Consider the following 20,322-nt stretch of genomic DNA (forward strand, 5'->3'; position numbering starts at 1 on the left):
ATACTAATAGAAGATATGATTATTTATGGGTTTAGTGTATGTCTAAGGTCCTTTAGCAAGGTCTAAGGTCCAAGGTTTTTATTTGATTTGAGAACCTCACCTTATTATAAATACTGATAAAAATTAGCGCACAACTCACATACACCCTTCCACAGTAAGCGTCATGTTTGCAATCCCTTATACTGACAATTAACAATGTTAACACTGCTGAAACTCCTGCTAGTGCTGTCAGAAACTGTACCTGGGGGAAGATGGGTTAGGTGGTGTTGACGTGGCCCCACGGACACGCAGACGTCTAACTGAGCTGGCCTGTCTAGGAAGCCTCGCAAGCACCGGTGTGGTGCTGGGCCTGGACTGAGGTGCTCTGCGTTATGGCTGGAGCTGTGCTGGGTACCAATTCACGCTGCTCTACTGTGCAGTGGACATTACCTGAGCTCTTCTCTGTTCCCCGGTTAAGAAAAGGAAAGAGTATGGCAGCTCGGACTTCCTCAGCGCATGTGCCAACACATCTCAGATTTGACTTGGAGATAAGATGATAGGCCAAAGGAAATAACAACCTACACTGAATGCTTTTGAAAAAGTATCTCCGATTAAGTATGGGGGTTTTTTTCCCCTCTCCGTTTTCGCTCCAAGTCTGTTAGCCCAGGCAAATGACTTGCTCTATCAGAAATGCCTCTGAATTTTCAATTTACCAGCCTATCTCATTTGGCAATTCTTAATCCTGCCTTTGGCTGCCCTCTCATGAAGAAGTCCTAACCATATTCACTGGTATTAGATAGGCTACACTTATTAACCTGAAGAAAGAGATTTGCAGTTTGTGGACCGTGCTGTTTTAAAAAGAATGCCCTGATTTTTTTTTCCTTTTTAAGTAAACAGAACCTTCTTTTAAAGTCCTGAAAGAATTCTGCATTCATTTCATACCATTCCACCGCAATTTGCTTGTCACCTAACTTCATATCCATTTACAAGATGGACATTAGCTATGATGGCTAGAAAAATGAAGTGGGTTTCACAGCCTTGCGAGTTAGCATTATCAGTGGCCTGGAAATAAGTTGGGGAACCACTTCCAGGGATATTATCAGTCCCAGTCCTAACTGCAAGGGACAAGGCAGACCCCCAAACCTACCTGTTGAAATCAGTTCTAAAACTTCCTTGGCTGCTTTAGCCACAGGGTCTAGGCTGAGACTTCAGACTGGCAGCACCTATGTGCAAAGACAGCTTTGTCCCCTCTGCAGATGGAAGCAATCAAACCTCAGGTGAACTGAAACTTGCCTGTCTTCTGACAGGCCTGCCCAAAGCGAAGCGATGCTCTCCAGCAGAGTCCGGCACCGCTCTCCTGGCCAGGCGCGACCAGAGGCGAGTTCCGGGGTGCGACCGAGGTTGAGGTTGGGGCTCCAGAGGAGCTCCTGCTCCTCTCCACTCCCACAAATTCCACTCAAACATATTTATATAGACCAGCAGATAATTTTGCCCGTTACCAACCTGCCTCTAAGTTTAATGTGTTTCACAAGCTGTTTGGTAATTAATCCAGGAGTGATACAGACCACAAGGTTAATATCGGCTATTTAAGTTCCGCTATTTATTGCCACTTCCACATGTGGCTGAGCTACATACAGTGAAGTAGTACAATACTCCTGAATGATCATTATTAACACCTTAGCATGACAGTACTAAATGCACACATGTGGTTTCTAATTACTTCATTCAAAGAAGTCAATAATGTTGGAGTAGATTAGCTCCCATGCTAACAGTACTGCAGAATTACAAATAAACACAGGAACAGCCACTTGAATTAGACGCTCAGTACCTCAAGTGAACAGGATTCCTTTTCTCTAACCCACATTAAATATCTTCTCTTGCTCTGCTGTTCAGCGCACAGATGCCCTTCCCTTGTTTTTCCAGAATGGAAAAAAATCTGGGAATTAAGAGGGGTCACCTAGGAGTGAGATTCTTGGCTTAGAATAGATGGGCAATGCACGTTACTGCCCTAAGTGCAACGTAAAGGTATACCCCCAAATCCACTTTCATTCAGACTGGTATCCACAGCTGGAAATATTCAGCTTCTTGTTCCATCTATTCTCTTTGAGGATATTTGACTCCACCTTTAAAACATATGCAACTTTATCCTTTTGATAATCCCTCAATAATATTATCCTGACTTTTTACTTTCATTGTAAGATGACATTTCCCAGTGTACCACATTTTAAGATGCATTTAAAAAATCTTTATCCAATAGCAAATAAAAGACAGAAACAAGTTTAGTGCTACATTTTCCCATGGAAATTTCCTAAGAAAAATACATATATGAATATATAAGTAAATCATCATCTCAGCAGAATTTTTTTTTCTTCTACACTTAAGGCAATATTTTCTTTTTCTGTCAGGCCCTGCAAATGTTCCCTGAGTCATGTGGTTACAAAAATGTAGAATTACCCTCCTAAAAACAACATTTTACAATTCATCACTAGGACTAAACCAGCTGCAGCTATGAAAAAGTGTTAGCATATTAGCTGTAATATTACAGACAAATCTTTTATTTATTTTGTGCCTTTAGCTCTGGAGATTTGGAATGTTCAGGATTTTCTCTTTCTTTCTCTGCTCCAAAGTCACTCACTGAATTTTCACTAGACAGTTTAATTTTGATTATATTTGACAGAAGGAACTTTAATCCACACACTATGTAAAAAATATTGCATTTTAACAAGGGGTTTTACTTATGTTTTTATTGCCATTGTTTTGAATAGAATAGAATTCAGCATATCAGGGATGAGTTGTTATTAGTATTTAGGTGTCTTAGGCTTACTAACTGCTCAAATATTATGGAGAAATTACCTCTGATAAAAGATGATTTATTACTTTCCAAGAATGTTCATAGACTATTTGCACCTACCATTAAGATCGCAGTGTAGGAATAGATGTGTGAGATGCAACCTTAAATCAAAGCTGTTCCAAGTTTGAAGCTTTAAGCTAATTCCTCTGTTTTCTGTTTGTTGCAATGATCTCTAATAGCTTTAGGTGGCCACCTCACAAATTGCTGAAGCATATGCTTAACTTTACACGTGCACCTTTCTGAACAGAAGATTTCAAGCAGGAAAAAAGTCATATACTTTAATGAATATGATCCATAATAGTTACTCACCGCTGTCTATTGCCAGAAAGAGAGCAGTGTATATGTTATTCTGAACATAAGGAGATTCCCGATCCAGGATAGCCGTGGTGCCAATGGTACCGTTGGTAGGGTTTATTTCTAGCCAGCCTGCTGGATCCTTGTAAACCGAATACCTAAATAAAAAGATAGAAGTTGTTAACAAATGATCTATCTAGACATAAAACAATGACATTACTACAAAAGAACATGTCTTTGCACTGACTGGCTTTCATGGGGTGAATCTCTTAATACTTAAAAACCACAATGTAAACCTTGTGCCTTCCCTTTGAGATAGTTCATTATGGTTAGGCTTATTTGACAGAGGGAGAAATAGAGAGAGGTTTGAGGCAATTTCTTTGGATACACATGTCCCAAAGCTGAGTATGGAAATCAATATTTAAAACATTATGTAGGACTCATTTCCTGCTGCTGTGTTATGCAGCCAGAGCACCTGAACACTTTCAATTATTGCATTGTTCATGCAACGTTTCTGCATCGTTCATGCAACGTTTCTGCATCAACACCGCTATTTACAGACTTCATGAACCCTCTCAACAAGCCTCCTTTTTCCCGACTCAAAATTCTGGTAGGAGTAAGTGTTATATTTTTTAGTTATTTTCTGACGGTTTTTCCTTTTTTTTTTTTCCCTTACAATTAGTTAATTTGGGTGAGGTTGGAAATGTAATAAATTGTAGGGTATGGTAGCAAAAAGAGAGTTAGACCATGGATTCGTTAGGTCTAATGGGAGCTGGTTACATGCAGACCAGGTTTGCAAACTTTTGTTCTGCAGCCTGTGATCCGTAGCTTCCTGCTTCTAATGATTTCAAATAGAGGCTCAGAATCTTGGAACAATTCAACCACATACATATTCTCTAAGTAAGGATTCAAAATGCTGTCTGTCAAGATCCCTCAATACAAATTTCGCTGTTGTGCTTTCTTTGCATTAATTAGCACAAATACTTAAACCTTGATACTGGAAATATTTAGGGAGATTGTAGAGTTTGTGCACTAAGAAATACCCTATTTGACTGAAGTAATAAATATAAGAATGTTCACGATTAGGGCCTAATTCTATACTCAGTTAAATATATTAAGTAATATAACAACACAGAGCTGAATTAACTGGTACCAATTCCTTCTCAAATGAAATGCGTTAAATTTTAAACCAGAACTTCAATCATATAATCAATACTTACTATAATAACCCGCTTATCTTTTTTTTGTAGTGAATTGTTATAGGCCATAAACAGCCATACAATCTTCTATAGACATTCTAAATTATAAGTAATTGAATGAAACCTGTTATTGTTTAATGAGTATGCACCTAGCCAGTGCCTCACAGTGGCATTCATCTGAAAGGTGTCCTATGTGATAACGCTGCTAAAAATAATTTATCAGTGCAACTATTTCCTGAGGGAATAATCAAAAAAACCAGATTGTAAGTAAAATGAAATAAAAGGGCAGTTGCTAGAAGAGGAAAGAAGAAATTGCAAGCCAACAAAGAAAGACATGGTCTCACTGAATGCTTATTTCAGAAGCTCGCTTTGGTGTCTTGTGCCCTCTGGGAAGCAGAAAAATAACTTGTGGTTAGTCGCTAGATCCGTCTAGCAGACTGTTAAGGGATGTCCTTTATCATAGCTAACAACGAGGGGACAACGGGTGGCTGTTCTACCCAGCTGCCTCTGACCCCCCAAGTCCTTGGTTCAGACCTCTCAGTCCCATATAACTTGTGCTTTTTCCCTGTCTGGTTATTCTGATCAGGCAGAGTTTGAGAACTTTGGATTTTTGCTGGGATCTCAGAAAAGCTAGGCAGAGCCACAGCTCTGAGCTGTTAGATGTCCGAGATGTCCGACATTAGCATAATTCATTATTCATGCAGCAAATTTTATTGTGTTTGAGCAGTAGGTCTGATCATTGGCCAAAGGTAAAAGAAAAACAAAAGCAAGTAACATAGTGCATGGCTCAAGCTTGAATTCTGTCATTAAGACAGCACTGTAAAAAACATTTAATGAACTGAAGAATGGATCTCTTCTGTCCCTCACCCCAGGAACTTCCCCTCCAACATTTGAAATAATGCCATGGGAAGGTGTCATTAAGCAAAGATTTAAGTTTTTTTTCCCCATGTAAATTAGGATTAGAACAGATTTGACTTATAATAGCCTTTGAATAATAAATTTTGGGTATGGACACCATACTGTTCAGCAGGAAGAAAACTTAATTGTTAAAAAGGGAAAAGTTCTGGGCAAATTGGTTTCCTCGTGCATAAATGAGGCAGTGCACATACAGGTACCCAAGCCTGAGAAATACAGGACAGAAACACAAACATATTTTCGCAGCCCACAGATCAGATATCCATTATAACTGGATTAGCTGGAGGCAGAGCAAGACTTGAATTCATGCCTCAGAAAGCACAGGGCTCCAGAATTCCTATGAATTTGCCACGTGACCCACAGGTACATATAAATAAACTATTCTATAGATTGACATTATACTTCCAAGATTGATAAAGTACTCTTATTACAAAAGAACGAGAGTCCAAGGAAAAAATACTGAGTTTTGTCTTTGAAAAACAAGATCACTTTTAGCAGAAAGCCTTCTCTTAATTCGTCAGAGAAATACCTCTCACCAAAAAAATCATCAGTTCCCTCAAAATTTCCTTGGGGTACGTCCAGGGGAAATGATATTATCCTACAGACAATGAACATGGCTAATTTCAGAGGTGGTAACAGACGACACTGTCCACATGACTGCTGTTCTTTACCAAGACTTTGCTTCAGGCTTGAAAAATGCAGCCTCCTCAGGGCTGCTGAACCAGATTGACTTTTCCATGGTACACAGGAACACACGGGTGTTCAGGCAGCCAGTTTCAGGATCAAAACTTCAACAGATACAGCCATGAAAAATTCCACAGTTTCAGGAGCTATTACTATGTTAAAATAAAGGACACATTTGGAAACCAGAACCTTTTGGAATTTGTGAGAAAAAGGGACAAATACTGAAAACACTTGGCTTATTCATGCTCCCACGAAAGTCACTCAGAGTTTCAGCACCGGCTTCCCCAGGAGAAGAAATTATCGCTTAGGAAATAGGTGGAAGAGAAACGAAGGCAAAAGCTAGCCCATAGCGAGACATTCCATCAACCCAACGTGTCCTTCCGCTTAATAACCATTTAAACATTAATCAATACTTGAGCTTTATCTCCCGTAAAAATGATTTACTAGAATAGTAACAATGCAGATCATTATTTCATTTCACTTCTTTGTTTCTTTTTTTATTGTTGTTTTTATAACTTTGCAACAAAGGTATGCAGAAAAATATGAAACAAGGGCAGCCTAAACAATTCCTAGTCTATTGTTAAACTGCAAATTCTCAATTAACCCTGAAACAATTTAAGAAGATTCAACACTTCTAAAGTAATGAGAATTTAAAATGGATTGTATTATCTTCCCTGATTGCTCTACAAAGCACTGTTGGCTGTGCAAATAAAAAACTGAATTGTATAACCTGTGATTTGGCACAGGATATTGTAAAAGTAGTACTTTGTCTTTCCCACCAAATTTTTTACTTATTGTAAGAGTATATTGCAGTACAGTTAAGATGATTGTTCTTTGTTCATTTTTTTGAAGGCTCTGCTAGCAAACGGTTTAGAATAGACTCATTAAGAAAAGCACTATAAAAAAAAAATAGAAGTACAGAATACAAAGCTTCACTTCCTACTTTTGACTTTAGTGGGATCTGCTGATTGCACAGCAGTTTTGAAAATCAGACCATTTTTTTAGGTGGTTAAACATGAACTTATGTGCCTGTGTGTACCTACTCAGTTTTGAAAATCATAAGCACATTGATATATCTGTATGGATGTATACAGGACTACGTTCTCTGGTGTGCCAATTACTGTTTATTTTGGGCTTATTCTACATTGCAGTAGTGAAATTTACTGCTGCTTTGTGGGGATTATTTATTTCATTGTTTTTTTTTTTTTTTAAATTTTAAACCATGCCACCAGCTTACAGTTCCCAAGGGCTTATAGGACAACATGGCATGGGGAAGTGGGTGTAAGCTATTTTGATTGTGACCTCCTTGCACTAGGTTCACGTCCTTGCGCTATCTATAAGCCAGGTATTGCAAAGGAAACAGAAAAAACAATTCCCTTAGACTGGAAATCGTCTGCTGCAAAGTTTAAGTATACGCCTTAAATACAGATGTACAAACAGAGGCAGAGAGGCTATAGGTGCAGAACAAGAGAACACAAATCAAAATATACACTTGGCCTATTTGGTGCAGAACTAAAATAAAGTAGCAAATATACAGAAATAGTTTAAAATTTACAAATGGCATCTTTCCCTTCCTGTAACAAAGGAAAATAATTCAGAGAATACCTCCTGGGGTTGCTAGCAGACCTACCCGGTGCCAGTGGCTGGCAGCTTGATTAGCACAGAAGATCATTACACAGAACAGTGGTGATAACATGGACATAGAAATCTAATCAGAGCCACAACCTTGCAGTAGCCACAAAAAGAATTTCACAGCCGACAGTGCAATAGCCCAGGGTGTCATAGGAGAGCAGCCAGGCATCTAGGCACAGAGTCAGATGCTGCTCTTGGCAAGGACTTCCAGAGCTTGGTAGCTGCCAGCCTTTTCCCATGTGGAGTCAAGGGGTCTCGGCTCTTATGCTTTAACAGAAAGAGAAGGAAGGCAAAATGAAGCGGTGCCAAATCTGTGCTGAATGACACATCTGCGCCCGTTTGCTGTGCAGCATTGACAGGAGGATAGGCTTGTCAGGGTTGCGGTTCTCAGCCTTGCACGTCCCGAGACTGCTCAAGTCGTGTTGTACAGAGACCGTGTGACCAGAAAGATGCAACAGAAAAGAAGTGGTACAGTGGCATTGGCTCCATGAAAAGTCTGTCTGATTCTGCAGTTAGGCTTTGCTATGATAATGCATGACAGGGTGAGAGACTGTAGGCAGCAAGTTGACGCTGGGGTGGACTAGTGAGCAAGGCTGGTCTGGCTGAATTAGGACTTGGAGAACTGGACTTGGAGTCCCAGCTCTGTCACAAAGGAATTAGGGAAGCCTTTTAATTCATGCTATGCCCCCAACTCAGCTTTAAAATGGTGAGGATGTACTTCTGCCTTGAAAAGCTGTTAAAAGGATAAAATCTGTAAATCGTTGCAAAAGGACTGAGAACACATAGCAAAGCAATGAGGGACATCAAAAGTACCGAGACAGACAGAATAGAAAAGAATAATTTGTATAGCTTTCTAGAGATACAGGAGATATTTACTGACATTTTCAAACTGTATGGTTGCTCATTGCCTTAATTTTTTTTAACTATGTTTGAAATAGACTTAAACCCTGATGAGTAAAAATTCATATTCTCTGTGATGCATACATACATATGTGTGTGTGTGTACACCTCCTGGTCTTGGGTGAAACTGAAAGTGTCAAAATATTGATAGTAACTATTTTCATAGTGTTTCAATCTGACTGGCAGGAGTCAGCATCAGAAATACAACAAAGCTTATTCATACATTATATTTCCAAATCATATTTGCTGCTTTTATGGATCCTGGTCCCACTGACATAAGTGAAAAAACATCAGTTGAATAGACCCAATATTTCACCTAAGAAGTATAGCTAGACATTTGTATTTTGAATGAAAAGCATTCACGTTATCCACATTTCTGAATCCATAGCAGTTCGCCTAAAATTAGGTGACATATCGAAGTTACCATATCTGTTTTGCACCTGCTGGGACTGCACCATATAATGGCAGTCTCTGAAATTTTTCTATGAGCTCTTCATGAACTATTCAAGTAAAATGATCAGTGGGGAAGGTAACTTTGTATTGTCTGTGCCTAAGAGCCCAGCGTGAGAACTCCCTTTTGCCTCTGAGTGAAAAAAATCTCTAAATACAGACGTACGTAATCTTTAAATCAAGCCAAGATGAATTTCATCTAATTATATCAAGTCCACCTGAAAAATCAAGAGCGACTACCTCTGGAAAAGATTCACAGGTATTTGGGAGAGACCGGTGTAGCAATTACAGCATAAATATCCGCGCCTATGCAAACAATGGTGGTTCTGAGGGAAAGACAAAAACTCTTCCCAAAATATAAGTGTAACATTAAAAATCTCGATTAAAACTTCATTGTGCTTCATATACTTTATGTATGGATGACATAATGTAGAGCTTTAGAGATCAACCTGCTTCCCATCATGCTCCATCTTTTCCACTGTGCTATCATTACGTTTTGCCTGCACTAATTATGGCAGCATATGGCACCCGAAAGAGTAGAAAGGAAACCTTATTGCAACGCAGCAATTCTCCAGCTGAAATATACTCCAGACTCATTAATGATGTCACACCGCAATTTTTCTGCTATTTGACTATATGATAACAAAGGTATTCCTGCTTCCATACTGTTCTAGGTTATAAGCTTTGGGAGAGCAACTTACATTTCACATAGGTATATTCACAGCCTTGCACAGCAGTCTCTAATTGCCAACCCGTGCTGAATGCAAACAGTAATAGTAATACTCTAACATATACTACATCTAATGTTCTGTAACTATATTTGGTTTTGTAAAGATATTTTTAATGCAACTTCTAAGCTTTTTTTTTTTTTTTTTTATTTTAAAATGTTTGTGTCATTAAAGCCATTGGAAGAATGTCTTTGGAGCAGTTGTGGGTTTTCACTTTTTTCAGATATTGAAAACCAATGTTGATGAATAAAATGTATTAATTTCAAGGTTGCAAGTGAATATACAGGTTTGCTTTCTGTTTTATACCCAGATATAAAGCTACTGCCTAAAATCTGCTGCTGCAGCCCCTAAACACTATGTTGTATGGGTCACTAACACGTAATCCATGGTCCTTGTGTTTAGTGTGACAAAGCATGTCCTAACAACAGAAAGGAGGCATTATTAGGGATCACTGAAGTCACCATATTAACAAAAAATTCTGGCAATGACATAGAGACGTTGCCAGTAAGACTCGTGTTTACCTTATCACATTAGCTTAAAGTATAGTACCAGTAGGCAGTTCTGTGGAAAACCAGTTATTCAAAAGGGCTTTTCATACCTCCTTTCAATACTGCTTCCTCACATGCTTTCCCATTTGGACACCCAAATACAGTTTTCTTTCTTCATGACCCTTGAAGAGCTCTGCAATTTCTACTGAGATCCATATGACAGGATGTCTTCACACCCTTCTGTATGAGGTAAACTGGTAGCTGGCTGTTCAATTTGGAAATGCCTGGATCTGAGCCTGCACGCGAGCATTACGCTGTTGCACATCCATTTCAACAGCCAGCGATGGTCTGTAGTCCGACAAAGTGCCGATGCCCACCACTCACCTCCGGTGCAGTTGGCACTGGTTTGCCCTCGCAGCTGCGCGCCTTCTTTGCGACTCCTTTTAAATGAGCGCATGCAGTTAGCACAGCAGCGTTGTCAGAACTATAAAATTACTATTACGGGCACAAGATCATGACAATTTCAACATAAGTCTGCTGTTGCTTAGAGTGTTCTGTTATGCAGGCATAACTGAGTAATAACTCAAAGCTAAGCCTTTTTTTCGTCATTTATTAGCAATTCAAATATCACTGCCTGAAATAACAAAAGCATGTCAACGGGTAAACGACTGTGTTAGGAGAGAGGGGCAAAAACTGGTCTGTACTGTTTTTCGTACATACGCAAGCTACATTGCTGTTGGCAAGCGGGTATGCAACACTACCCCGGTGCTTGCTAAATCCCCGATTCCACATTGCTTTCCACACACTGCTCTGTACCTGAGCGTGTGGGCCTTGTGCGTCCTGAGGGAACGCATCAGGCAATTTCACTCTATTTATAGACATATTGACTGCTCAGTGCGCTGTTTGCAATAGGTCTATGGTCTGCACACAGGACACTTGGCTACTAGGCGATTCAGGTATACATGTGACATTTGAGGATCCAGAATAATAGTTTGGCAGTTCGGGGGAACTGGGAGTATTAAGTATTCATAACAGAGCTAATGAAGATCCCTGTTGAATAACGGCAATAGGTTTGACATCCAACGTATAGGATGCTCATAAGATGATATAACAACACATGCAGCCCTACCAAGTCAGCCAGTTGAACTGGTTCTTTAGTTGTAGCATTTTTCTTTTCACCCCTGTAATATGAATCAACAGAAAAAAAAATCCTACATTAAGTTGAGTGCTATCAATAACAGCCTGTTACTAGTACTAGCTAATTTAAAGCTACTCCAGATATCTATCCACCGTGCTGTGACACAACCTAAAAAAGCATTTCCATGGCAGGTAAGGATTAAAAAGGAACCAGAAGATTTCATATCACAGGGAAAAGAAAAGCATAACTGCTTCATCACAGAATGTTATTGAGACAAAATGTAAGCATTTATTCATCAAAAAAGCTACAGGTTTTAAGAGAAATGGTAAAGAACAGTAAAGGCAACAGTACTGATAGCTCATGAAAGGGCTTTTTCAGATCTTTCCTGGTCACTTGTATAAGCGCACGTGTTAATTACCGATCCTCAAGGCTTTCAGAAACTGTCTTCCCTATGTCTAACTTTGTGATTTCACAAAATGGTCACTGACAGTTTTAAAGACCTGTTTTGAATCTTAAACCTAACTACATCTGGCCAAAACCTTGGCGTACACTTACCCTCGTAAACATGTTCTATTAACACAGAGTTAAGAAGCCCCCAACAGTCTTCAAAAGACGCTCTTAAAAAGTCAGAAAGGAAATCTAAACTGTCATCTGTTTGTACTTTCCATTCCCCATATTTGACTTATACACTACAGTTGGCAAACTAAGCGTAGTTAGCCATCTTCTCCCATTAAATATATGATCATACAAAATGCATGGTTTTGAATTTGGATTGAAATGCCGTTACTAAAAGCGTGGCTATATGCTAAATGTGCAGTAGGCTATAAAGTATCTCCTGCAGTGCTATCCTGCAGAGATTTGGACATGCTCAAATTACTTTGGCTAGATTCTTTAAAATAAAAGAATTTAAAATACATAAAGGAAATTTAACTGAAATATAGTACTATTAGTCGGAATAAACATACCATTAACAAAATCTAAAACCTGAAATAAATCACATTTTCTGGTGACATTACTGAGAAAGGTATTAGGTCAGATGCATTTTTAAACTTCCTGAAGATAGAGGATTTATGCAATAGCCATTTTTCAGCTTCATGGAACAGATTTATGGGCTTGCAGACTGTCTGTATTTTCATAGGCTGGAAATGTCAACTTAGAGTACAATTTAAAAAAATAAATTAAAATCCCCATCAGTGTTCTGCCACAAGTCACTCTGTGCATTTTTGGTCACTGAAATTTCATGTTTCTTTTTGATAAACTGGACATATGCCAGGGTGAATTCATCAGCTACGCACTAGTGCATAGCTTAGCTCTGCAGGTCGGGCATGACAATCTTTGTAGTAACTCACTGCAGCAGGTTGGGGTTTTTTTTTTCCTGGGTGATTCTGAAGTATCTTTCAAGCTTCTAGGAGTTTATGTACGAACATAAGCATGCACATACTTTATTCTAACCCTATCTGAATAGGCATCATACTTCTCTGGCTTTAATGCCAATCTGGCACATGAAATAATGTAAAAATCCCCTCCCAAGTGTACGCGTATCTGTTAGGATGTACAGTGGACAGGATATATACACTACTAAATTCAGCGGAGCTGCACAAGACTGATATACGTTGCTTTTTAAGGCTTAAGGTTTATACACATTCATGTTTTGGTCAGACGTTTGTTGTTAATATCAGTTTTCCATTGATTCGGTCTCAAGAAAAACTCATTCCAGCTTGTTCTAAAGAAATGTGTACTTATAGAGATCAGAGCAGGAATGCTGTGGTACAACAGGGCTGAGCATACGACTGAAGAAGATCAGCAATTTTTACTAGAACTCCTCTGTGCTGTATAAACACAGAATATTCTCTAGAACAAGCTTCCATTTGAGCCGCCTTCTTTCAGCCACACTTTCAGTTTACGAGTAATAGATAAATATTTACAGCAAGAAAAGGAGCCTGCCCAATCCTTTGGAGGACAACTTGTCCCTGCTACAGCCTTTCCTGGTCAGTATCTGGTTTATATCAATACGTCACAGGAAAGTCTGCTGAAAATGTAAACCAGATTTTTCAAAAATATTTCAGCTTTTTTTCTTTTTACGATTGAAAGTGTACTTTTTTTGATACAACATATTTAAAAAGGCAGACAAAATAACAGAATGCAAACTCTAGACACTACTTGGTCTATACCAATATGCCATTATACTTAGAAACACTGTAACGTTCTATTTCCAGTTTACAAAAGTAAAATTCCAATTTAAAATTATAATTAAAAAAAAAAATCAGCTAGAAAAAATAAAAATTAAATCCCCCTCCCCCTAAAGTATATTACCTACAAGCAACGAATCTTGGCAGGAACGTTTTTACTTAAACCCAAAACAAACAAACAAAAAGAACAAAAAACTTGCTGACTTCAATCTGTTTTGCAGTTAACCTGGTTGCAATGTAAATATTGTTTTATATGGGTGCGGGGAGATTATAATGCTGAGATATCTCTATTTGTGGAATTTTCTCTTGGCTTCACTCAGAGCCAAGTGCAGACCCAGCAGACAGAATTAAGTAGCATACCTCTCACAGAAATGGTTTTTGTCTCATTCAAGTAAAAATGAAGCTTTGCCAATACAGGCAAATTGGAGCATGTGGGCCAGCATAAAAGGTCAAACGAGAGCGCTTCAGCTGCTCATCCTTACCGCTAAAGACAGATCGATATATACCCAACGGTGTCTCCTGCTACTCACTGCATCAGAGGGAGCACAGCGGAAATTAGGGGCAGTGTTACAAAAAGAAATGTCGGTGCTATTCTGCATCAGACTCAGAAGGCAAAGAGCTCCTTTGCTCAGCCACTAGTGACCAAGCATTTTTCAGGCTGGGGCTCTAATCTCCTAAATCTTAGCACTGGAAGTGGTTCCCGTGCCCTAAGGCCCTGAGTTTGCAGGGCTGCGGCCACACCACAGACGGTATTTGCTTCTGATTCCATCTGCAGGGCACTTTTGAAATTATGCACCCCACCTCACCATCTGAGCAAAAAGATTCAGCGTTTCAGCTTTATTTTGCTTGTCACATCAGTGATTTAGCAGGTTGGCTTTCATCGCAATTCTATCTACAATGATATGATCAAAACAGAATGAAAAATTAGATGAAATTCTATTTCTAGTCCCCTGCCACTGAAAAATATCAGATGAGAAAATGGTTGACAAATTAGTTATTTGTGTGGAGAAACAATAGGAGTAAAACCCTTGGTAAACATGAAGAAAGTAAGAGGAGAGTCATTGCAACTAGAATAATTAAAAAGCCAAACACAAAACCTGCAGCAATTAATCAAATGAAAATACTAAAATTGTAATAATGAGGCAGTTAAATAAAATGTTATGAAAAGGAAAATATTTTTTGGTATTATTGTACAGTCTTTCAAACATTTCTCCGTACCAAGATCTAATTTTCTTTTTTTTTTTCCTTCAAGGCAAAAACATTCTAGAAGCTGAGGTGTAACAAAAAAAAAAATAATGCACAAACTCATTTATGTATTTTTTAATCAGAAGTGATTTGGGCTATGGTTAAATGAACCCAGAGGCTATAACTATCTGAATTATTCCTAAAGCTAGGGAATAATACACCATATCTGGGACTAACACACTAGTATAATCAGGTTGTTACTATTAGAATAATTGTCGACACATGCAAATCAGTAAAAGTTTTTTCATTGTAGCAATTGTGCCTCAAAAGCTAATCAAGGTGAGATGAGCTGGAGGTTCTTTTATAAGCTACCTGGAGAAGGTTTTGGCAGTAAAACTCTATCAAGTTTCTGCACATGCCAGTTCTTTGCAACTGTGCTTCCAGCAAAAGCAGCTTCTCCCCCTGCAAATCCCTTTGCTGCTTTCTCTTTCAAGCAGGGGTCCTGGTAGCTCTTGAAAAGGTAGGAATTTTTTTATAAGAGCCCAGCAGATTCACTACTAAAATGTCACTGTTGAACACAGCCACGAAAGAACACATTTCTACAGATTCAGTGCGAGTTTCTTTTTTTCTAAGGGATGGGCAAAAAAGAGGTGAGAAGTAGCTCACTACTGTGAAGCCTCAGTCTATCTGGATCAATACAAATCCTGTTGGACTGCGGATCCTACTGCCAGGAACCAGCTGATCTCAGCCAGGGATTACTTCTGCCAGCTGCCATAAAACCTCAGTTTTGCCCTGGCTAATACTAAAATCACAAAGAGAACCCCTCACGTGGAAACACTCCCCAAAAAAAGCAGGGCAGGGGAGCTGCGAGTCTCCAGTCTCGGCTCCAGCGCAGGTTTGCGACCTGAGCCTGCGCGGTACAAACGTCGTCACGCGATCCGGTCCCGGCCCCTATTAACATCTATTAACTTTGGGACTCGCCTCAGAAGGAAGGAAGGGAATTAATGTTTCTGCAAATTAATTTCCAAAAGGAAACTGTAACAAATTGGTGAACGTGCTGAATAATCATTTCAGCAGTTTATGTCCTGTGCCAATCTAAGGCCTTTGCAATATTGATGCCTTTCAAAGCAGAGGTTAGTGCAGCAGGCATCCCCGGTGCACTACTTCATCTGTTTCCTTCACACTCATTCGCCTCTTTTGTTGCCTTTTTTTCATCAAAACTTTTCAAAGAATTACAGTGCAGTATAAATCTAGAAGACACTGGGACTAGGCTATCCCAGAGATGGGGAATTAACTCCTTGTCACTCTGAAAATAATTAAAAAGAAAGTCTGGAACTATCATAGGCCATTCCTCCTCTTGCCAGAGGAGCAAGAAATACCAAGGAGGACATTTTTTGAATTGGTTCCCGCAGATTTAGCAGAATGACTTTCTTTGATACTAAACATGCACAATTTTCCCATTAATTACCGATGTTCATGGGGAAGCGAAGAGTGTTCTCAAATGACACAAATGGAAAGAATGGTGTCTAAATCTGAACATACACATGTGGGATCTCTGGGACCACAGCTTCCAGCTATCCTGAAGGCATTCCAAATTATTAGTAGCATGACTTTCCTCTCTGTTATCCCTTACTTACTACATGTAGCAATTTTTACCTCTTCGCTGCTAGTGAAACCGCTAGGAAAGAATGCTGAAACTATGTATTTCATATGAATTAAAACTGAAATGCTCCCTTGATTTATGTGGAGGAACTACACCGGAATTTGAAAGAGGGAAAAAATGTGATGTATTTTTGTCATACTCGCTCGTAAAGAAAATAATTACCTCTAGCAGAAGATTAAATTATGATCCTCAAGGTGAAAGATGATGCTTTTGTCAGTGTTTTTCTTTTTTTAAAGACTGCAACTTTTACTAGGGAAAAATGTGCCCAGTATTTATGAACTATAGGTTTGGGGTTTTTTTTTTAATTAATACCTGGAAAAAATAAGGGGTGGGAGGAAGAACTACAGCAGAAGTCAGAAGTACGTATTAGCCAAAACAGTGCAATTCCAAGTAAAGCAATCTTATGAATTGTTAGCAGATTTGAAAGAGACTATAAACATTGCTGAATGGACAGTTACTTAAAAGTTAATGAGACCTTGAAAATGTAGCAGCTCAGTGAAATCTGTTCTACCACAGAAATCTGGATTACAGCCACAAAAAGCAAAAATATTAACCAGACAGACATTTTGTTAGAAAATAAGTTCCAGACCCATAAACCTCAACCTTGAAATCACCAGACAACATTAGTTAAAGTTGTAAAAGAGATGCCACGAAGGAAATGTCTACTCAGTATGTCAAGTCAAGGTCAGAAAAAATAAAGTGAAAGGTTCCGAGCAATGAAGAACAAGAGGCTGAGTCTCTGTCTTGGATAAAGTAGGAAATACTCATCCCTTAAAAAGGAAAGTGAAGTATCTGCTATGAATAACATGTAACTACAGTAAAGGACAGACCTGGTGATTCACAGAAAAGATACCACATCAATCATGTGGCAATTTTCTTATTCCTAAGTAACAAAAGTTTCATTATAAAGGCCAAATACTTCAAAGAAAGTTACTCGAGACCTGAGTCCTAATTCCATGAAATTTTTCTTCAAGAAAAAAAAAGGTAATTAGGGCTTCCCTGGCTATATCAGGTATTTCAGCCAAAAAATTAGCATAAAAGTATATTTACTGTGATAAATCAGCATAAATGTTTTCACTACCTTTTTTCTTAGCTTAGCAACAGAAGACAAAGACAAAAGGGACTAGCATAAGAAAGGACAAAATTTAACACACAATAAATTGACCGTGCAATAAGGAGCAATTCAGAAAGAAAATCTGTGAAGAAGCTGATACTGCCAGAAAAGTAATCGAAGCAGTTTCCTGTGCTGACAGAGCTGGGGCATTCCTGAGTTGGCTGAACTCGCACAGGACTTATTTCTAAGATTCAGCTATTTCTAAGGCGAGCGCCGTAACACAAGAGATGATAGGAGAGCAATAATGCTCTGCTGACTTCGAAAAGCCTCTGAGTTTCTTGGCAGGTTGCAGTTAGGGGCCCGGCAGGAAAAGCAGTCCCGTTCCTGCTCGTTCCCTCTCCTTTCCCCATCGAGCACGCAACGCTTTCCCCCCAGCTGTCTTTAAACTGCACGTATGTGACAGTTAGCATAAAATATGCAGCTGGGGCAGGTTTCCCTCTCCAGAAGCTCACTTTGGTGAGATATCGGTTGCTAATCCTATGATTATAAGAGTGCATTTTCACTTATTTAACAGGTGTAATCTTGAGTGGCAAAGATCCACGCTGGAACCCAGATTTCACGGAAGGAAAACACTGATCCTGGGAGCTGAGCTGAAGCTCATCCAGGCAAAAAACCTGGCTTGAATCTTGTTTTTTCTCACATTAGAGCACTGCCTGAGCCGTTATTTGTAGTCTTCGCCGAACGTGGAGCGCATCCCCAGAAGTATATTTCACGTTACCAGTTCACGGTAACAACTGAATTAATAACTGACATCTCTTAGAGAGGATTTGTTCAAGAGGGAGAGCTGCGCGAACCGCAGCAGTCTGCAGCATCACCCCTCGGCCTCTCCTGTCACCCTAGAGAGCCACGCGCTGCTATCGCTGCCACAGCCCGCGGGCTCCCATCGACCCCGGCCGGCCGCTCGTCCCCGTTCCGCCGACCCGAGCGTACACGTGCACGTGTTGCCCGTTCCGTTTGTGTTTCTGTACCGCTGGGACGGGTGCCTGTGGGTAGAGCTTTATCAGCAAGGCTGGACGGTTTCGCTGACCCGGCTCCTGTACCCACCGCGGCATCGGTGCCGGTTCTTAATGCCACCACATCCCTGAAGCAGGGAGCTCGGCAGAAACAACGGCGGTGTGCTGGAAATTCAAGTTCCTGCTGGCGCGTGGCGCTGGGAGGGGGAGTTGGGGAATGAAAGGCTTATCCTGGCTCAAGCCCTTCATATGCACTTCCCAAACGCTACCTCTAGGGAGGAGATATTTGAAGCTCCAAACCTAGTCAAAGTATTTTAGAATGAAAGAGAATCAAATCGGAATTATTTTGGTCACAGTTGGGTGCCAACCGATGAGTGAGTTAGAAGTTAGTTAACTCCTTGTTCCCTATTTAATCTACTAAGCACCTATTATGAAGGCTGAATTCTCTAAAGGTCAGTGCAAGAGCAGGAAATAAGGATGTGAGTTTTTTAAAAGAAAAGAGTTAGACTTTTATTACCTTTTTTTTTAGTACCCTACATTTTCCTATATTTCCTCTAAATTTCTAGTGTTTCTTCATGAAAAATATTTTATCCACACACAAGTGCATGCAAATAAATTTGTCCAAGAAGGATTTCTCAAGGAAATTCTATGAGTTATTCACACAGATGAGAGAATTACTCTGTGCAGACATTACTTTTGGAAAATCAGAGGCACTTATGTAAAACCTTGCACTGAATTGATGTCCTAGTAAAAAACATATCCTTACCATTGCACAGCATCATGTCATGTTTTCAGTTGCATATTACAATACACAAACATGACAATGTTAATTTTGTGTCAACGTCTCTGTGAAAAATACATGCAAGGCTGTCTAATATTTGATTAATAATCTGATTTTATCCCGAAGAACTGGAAATTCTCATAGGGTTTTATAAATCAGTGAAGAGCCAACAAATTACTAACTTTGTTTCCATAGAAATAGAACTCAACTAATTCCATAAAACATGTCACTCTGGTATTATTATTGCAGCAATTAAGATGTTTTTCCTTTTAGTTCTTTAGTTTAGCTTTGTTTAAAAATAGCTGTATTCGTAGTAGCAAAATAGACTATCTTGATGCTTTTGTATAGTTATGTAGCCCAGAGGAATTAACACCCACTGAGTAAAAATACCTGCCAACCTTCTAGCATTCAATAACAAAGAAGGAAAGGGTAGGTAAGAAATTCAGTGGCATGTGTGATAACATGAGTATGTAACATTCAAGAAAAATTCACACTACAATCCAATCCGATAATATGAAGAAAAAGGCACATTTATTCCTGGCTAATAATAACACAAATTAAGTTTTCATTTTTTCCAGCTGATTTTGAATACGCTATGCACTTCATGGGTGCAGTTCATACAGAAGAAACTTAATTAATTCTCTTTCTTTTTGCAATAATAGGCAATCTCTTATCTGAGGTTTATTTGACTGAGTACACTGAACTATACAAAAGACATGCAACCACTTTCTGTCCTAAATGTTGGACCTATGTGTGATATCATGTCACATCTTTTTCTTTATTTCAGGCCAGTTTCTTTTGTTTGCCTAACTCAGTATCTTTAGTGACCATGACAAATGAAAAGGGAAGTGTGATTTACCTTTCCCAATCTCTATGAATCAGATTCTCAGGCATTCAAGCTGTCCAAATGCACTTTAAAACCCATGGACTTCCCTCTTTCTTGTCTGGCCCTTATCACTTTTCAAGATTGTGTACAACCATGTCTTCGTTGTTTTATTTATAATGTCATCAAGTCTAGGTTGTTACATTTGTTACAGGTTGCTGTGCTGAATTTCTACCCCCCTTCCCCTCTCTCTGCCTTCAAGGGATGTTAGAAAAATGAAATACTACTTTTCACTTGTTGAACAAAAACATTAAAAGTCAGATTCCACACTCAGTTATATTCACTCAGGGGATATT

The 20,322-nt window shown here is 39.2% G+C and overlaps 1 protein-coding gene across 3 annotated transcripts in view; it reads right to left on the bottom strand.

Annotated features, from left to right (window-relative positions):
- CDH13 (cadherin 13) overlaps positions 1-20,322 on the bottom strand; it is a 540,036-nt gene that overhangs the window by 55,338 nt on the left and 464,376 nt on the right. For all 3 annotated transcript variants that reach the window (XM_069793368.1, XM_069793367.1, XM_069793366.1), the window contains exon 11: positions 3,140-3,282. In XM_069793368.1, coding sequence (XP_069649469.1) covers positions 3,140-3,282 — 143 coding nt within the window. The remainder of the gene's footprint in view (positions 1-3,139; positions 3,283-20,322) is intronic.

The sequence above is a fragment of the Haliaeetus albicilla genome, chromosome 10, assembly GCF_947461875.1.
Source record: "Haliaeetus albicilla chromosome 10, bHalAlb1.1, whole genome shotgun sequence".
In the NCBI taxonomy this organism is placed as follows: Eukaryota; Metazoa; Chordata; class Aves; order Accipitriformes; family Accipitridae; genus Haliaeetus; species Haliaeetus albicilla.